At 39.0% G+C, this 5,303-nt stretch overlaps 1 protein-coding gene across 1 annotated transcript in view; it reads right to left on the reverse strand.

The window, feature by feature from the left end:
• Nucleotides 1-587: 587 nt before the first annotated feature.
• Nucleotides 588-5,303, reverse strand: part of LOC102812340 (RNA-binding protein 33-like) — a 163,970-nt gene continuing 159,254 nt past the window's right edge. The window contains exons 18-19 of the mRNA XM_006871302.1: nucleotides 753-841; nucleotides 588-636 (exon numbers count right to left, since the gene is read on the reverse strand). Of these exons, the coding sequence (XP_006871364.1) occupies nucleotides 588-636; nucleotides 753-841 (138 nt within the window). The remainder of the gene's footprint in view (nucleotides 637-752; nucleotides 842-5,303) is intronic.

Here is a 5,303-nt window from a genome sequence, read left to right on the forward strand (position 1 = left end):
GAAGCAGAATCGACACCACTCCCAGCCACCCGCCTCATACCTCGGCTTTCCAGGACACGCACATATCAATCAATAATCGCCCATTTTAATCTACATTTTTACAAGGACTTTTTGAGGTCTTTCTGAGAAGACAACTCAAGTGAAGCTTGGCTGAGAAAATGGTTTTCTAGCCTGCACTGAAGATAAGTGCAACCATTATCAAATGTTCTTTGCAGTGAAAAGAACTGTGGATTTTAGCATTAATGTTCTTTCCTGAATCTAAGTCACTGTGATCGATCATACAAGTAAGATCTTGAAGAACAAGGTCTACATGCATCGTAAGCACTTTGAAAACAAAAGACAAGAAAAAAACTGTAGTTTTTTGTCATTACAACAGAAATTGAAGAAACTAACACCAAACTCCAGTTGGCTACGTCCTGTAAGTTCAGCTCTTCTTAAATCAATCCTGTTGCTGACTGTAGCTCCGGACAACAGTTACCAAGGCTGTGACAGGAAAGGTCTAAGATCTTGAGGATTCTGTTCCAGGAGCTCCTTGGAGAAATTCCACAGTGTTGGTATAGTATAAGGTCAGATTCTTCTATTAGAAATCACTCAACAATTAGGGCCACACTTATGTGGGATAAATCTATCATATGCCTGTAGAAATGTAAAGAAACAATCACTATTAAGGTAATCACATCAGTAACAAGTCCATCAAGATAAAATAAAATAAAATGGTGGTTATTCCCTACGGAGAGAGGTACAGGGCCTACCTGTGGAATTTCTGTTGAAATGCTAATGCATGTGCTGGTTCCTTAAACTTTGCTATGGCTTTCCGTTGCTGGGGAAGCATCTGTAAACTCTAGATGAGGGAAACACATACATATGACTTTAAAAAAGTAATAAGATTAGCTTTAATACAAAATGAGAATCTACATTCACACCTGGAACACAAATACAACCAAATTTGCCTCCCATTTCTTTCCCTGTTGATTTTTCTTACGTACCAAGATCTATCCAGAAACAGTGCTTTCATAAGCCTTTTCCCTGAGAAACTCTTACATCCTCTCAGCTTGATTTTTAAGACCTTCCATAATCTGGCCTCCCACAGACAGTCCAATCTTCTCTGTGAACCTTCTGTGGGATTCAGTGGCAGTTAACCCTTGGCTTTTATAGTCACATGCATGTGCCCTCCTATCCAGTGATTTACAATAAGGCCCACACATAATCTTTTTAAAAAAACAGTATCTATCACATCAGAAGAAACTATATTAGGGGCATCTCACAACCCATTCACATTCTAAAGTGTACAATCACATCCTAATTTCACATTAAATTGATTTCCATACTTTCGCTGTGTCCCAGTGAAGGCAGTAGTACACCAGTCTAATATGGCCACAGTTTGTACACTTTAGTGAGTTTGAGATTGTTAAATGGTATTCACTAAATTAAATTTTAGAGATTTGAGCAAGTTGTAATCATTTACACTAAAACCACCCCTCCAAGAGAGTCTTTTCTTCATAATGAAAATCAGTGATATATATAAAACAAAGAAGATCGACCTAAAGAAAATGATCAATTAATAGAATAGTTCCTTTAGAAAGAAAGCATTTAGAAGAGGTCCTTGAGCCTTCTGTGAGGATGAGGAGGGTTAGGTTATAGTTCCCTGAAGATTGATTTTAGATTGCTCTGGCTGGACCTTCTGAAGCCAGAGGCTCTGCAAAGTGAAGATGGGACAAGGGCAGAAGGGGAGTTTAGAGAATTATCAGATCAAGTTCTTGATCTATGTCAATCCACTGTCTTAGTTAGGTAGTGCTGCTATACAGGAATATCACAATCGGAAGACTTTCACAAGCAGAGATTGATTTGCTCACAGTTTAGCAAACTAGAAGTCTGAATTCAGGGTGCCAGCTCTAAGGGGAAGCACTCTCTCTGTGGGCTCTGGAAGAAGGTCCTTGTCTCTTTTGAGCACCTGCTTTAATGGGATCTTCAGGAGGCTTGGCATCTCACTTTCCTATCTCTCTCACCTTTACATGTTTTTGTTGTTGTTAAGTGCTGTTGAATCGGTTCCGACCCATAGCGACCCTGTATACAGTTTCCAAGGAGCAGCTGGTGAGCTTGAACCACCGACCTGGCAGTTCAAATGGCTCTGCATTCTGACGCATTAATCCACAGCAACACACCAGGACTCCTTTAAATGTTTAGTCTCTTTTATATCTCTAATAGCTACTCAACAACACCTGATGCTAATCCTATCTCATTAGCATAATAAAGAGCTCTTCTCAAATGGGATTCTAACCCCAGGGATACAGATTAAGACTTCCTACACATATTTTATTGCTGCTGTTAAGTGCCATTGAGTCAATTCCAATTTATAGTAATCTAGTATAGGGTTCCCAAGGCAGCCACAGCTAGTGGATTTGAACCATCAACCTTGCTGTAGTTAGCAGTCCAGTGTATAATCCTACAGCACCACACTAGGACTCATCTTAAGGGGACACAACTCAATATTCCATGTACCCCTCTCTGTGTTCCTCAGGCTGGCTCCCAGAGCACTCATGTTTGGAAGACACTGTGCTGACACGGTACCATGGCATAAAACACGGCATTTTCAGTGACAAGGATCTGGTTACTTGTTAGATTAGTGAAATGTGCTAGCTAGAAAAGTATAACTAATCAAAACATGTTGTTGTTAAGAGCCATCGAGTAGATCCGACTCATAGCAACCTAATTAGGGTTTCTGAGGAGTGGCTGTTGGGCTTGAACCGCCAAACTTGCTCTTAACTGTCCAGTGCTTTGCCTACAGCACCATACCAGAACTCCAATCATATAACATACAATCCTTTAAAAGTATTTCAACATGTGGCTGTCTAAATTTTAAAGGATTTGTCAAAGATCTACAACGGAAGCATTTGACTAAAAATATCAACTCCTTTGAAAAGGTTCAAAATAGTTACACTGCAATGAAACAGATACTCTTTGTGTCAGGAACCATAAAAACTATCAGTAACGTGTAAACTATCACATAATTCACAATTTAAAAAACACACAAAACTATCAGTAAAATCGACTAGTAGAAAGATAAAAAATTACTCCAATAGTTTCCAAAACATTGCCAGAACATTTTTCAGAAATGAACTTCCAATATTTAACAAAAAGTCTTTATACAGAAACAAAAAGTTCCAAGTTAAAGAGTTAAAAAGTCTCCAAACTAAAGGGCACTGACTTAATTTGTAAAGTGATCACCACTAGAAATATCCGTCACATTGCTTTGGGAATGTATCACTAACACAGGCCAGCAATTCAGGCAACTGACTCACACATTAGAGAGCAGAGGGTCTATCTGTTTCTTCCTGAAATAAACAGAATAAAATACTCGATTTCCCCTATCCTTTCTAAAAGAAGAAATGGAAGTAGAAGAATTTTCTAGATGATTTAACTCATCAAGAAGTTACCGGTAAAAGCAGAGCTCAATAACCCATCTTTAATGAATGAATTCCTCTCTTTTAATTCTCAACAATATAGTTCTGGTCTTTGAAATTCCATTTGTATTATTTAGCATAAATCCATTTTCTGTCCCACCACAATCTTTTTCCCAGCTCCCATTCTACAGATTATTCTTCAAATAAATTTTAGCAATTGAAATGATGGAGCTATGCTTCCAAAGAGAAAATACTATTCTTGTTTGTTACCAGATGAGGGCAGAAGAGATTGTGGGATAAGAGTCATTTCTCAGTTCATTCAAGAGATTATTCATATCAACTCGAACCGCAACCATGACTAAATAGTTTTCAGGTATTTATTCTTGTCTCCATACAACTGTACTGGGCTGTGAACCATAAGGCCTGTGGTTTGAACCCACCAGCCGCCCAGTGGGAGAAAATGAGGCTTTCGGCTCCCCAGAAGACCTAAAAAGCCTCGGAAGCCCGATACAGGGTCGTTATGAATGGGAACCAACTCCATAACACTTAACAACAATCTTGTCTTTTGTATTCTATCCTTTCTCCTGGCAATACAACTATGACTACAGTGTTCTAAAGGAGCTCTGGTAGCGTAGTGGTTACGAATCGGGCTGCGAGCCGCAAGGTCAGCAGTTCGAAACTACCAGCGGTTCCGCGGGAGAAAGATGAGGCAGTCTGCTCCCGTTAAGATTTACAGCCTCAGAAACCCTGTGTAGGGTCGCTATGAGCCAGAACCGACTCCACAGCACATAGCAACAACAACAACACAGTGTTCTAAGGAGTCCTGGTGTGGCACTGTAGGATAAGCACTTGACTGCTAACTACAAGGTCAGTGATTCAAACCCACCAGTCTCTCTCCCTTGGAAGCCCTATATAGGGTAGTTGTTGTTGTGTTGTTGTGAAGTGCCATTGAGTCGATTCCAACCCATAGCAAGCCTGTATCGGGTTTCCGAGGAGCAGCTGGTGAGCTTGAACTGACGATCTTGCAGTTCAAATGGCTTTGCAGTCTGGTGCATTAACCCACAGTGCCACACATAGGGTTGCTATGAGTCAAAACTGACTCAATGGTAACAACAATGGAGTTTAAGAATTTTGAAGGAGTTTCAGTAATTTCAATACCGTCACATAACTGCTAATACTGTGGCAGACCTTACCTGCAAGAATTAAAATAACACTAATAAAATTATTGTATCTAAAACTATATAAATTACTCAATTAGGAAGAAACTGATTTCTTATAGACTCCTGTTGTGACGCTACAGGATAAACACTGGACTGCTAACTATAAGGTCAGTGGTTCAAACCCACCAGCTGCTCCTTGGAAACCCTATACAGGGTTACTATGAGTCTGAACAGACTCAACAGCACTTAACAACAACAATCTCTTACGGTAGTACAAATAGTTATGAACAGATGAAAACCGGATTTTGAAAATACTATACATTCCCTTCAAGACAAAGTATTTCTAGAATTTTTGATGATTTTACTTCCTAGGGGTAACTTTACAATGTGATTACCAATGGTACAATGTTTGATATAAAGGGAATGGTTTACTTGTAATCTTAATTAAATCTCTATTTGATTTAGGCAGTATCAGTTAAGAGAGACACTAACACACAATAACATTCTTAAGTTAAACGAATGACTCGATTTTCAAATAATTTATATAATTGACAACAGCATTTAAAAACAAAACAAAACTGGTTTTATGTCAATTCCCCTTCATATACCCTTGTGCACTTAGAGAAAAACAAACCCTATTTTCTAGATATAAGATTGAACTGTAGAAACTGTCAATGTTCAATCATTTCTGTCCTACCAAAATAACAATTATTTTCAGCGGTTCGAAACTACCAGCCGCTCC

This window comes from Chrysochloris asiatica, unplaced genomic scaffold (genome assembly GCF_000296735.1).
Source record: "Chrysochloris asiatica unplaced genomic scaffold, ChrAsi1.0 scaffold00166, whole genome shotgun sequence".
Lineage (NCBI taxonomy): Eukaryota > Metazoa > Chordata > Mammalia > Afrosoricida > Chrysochloridae > Chrysochloris > Chrysochloris asiatica.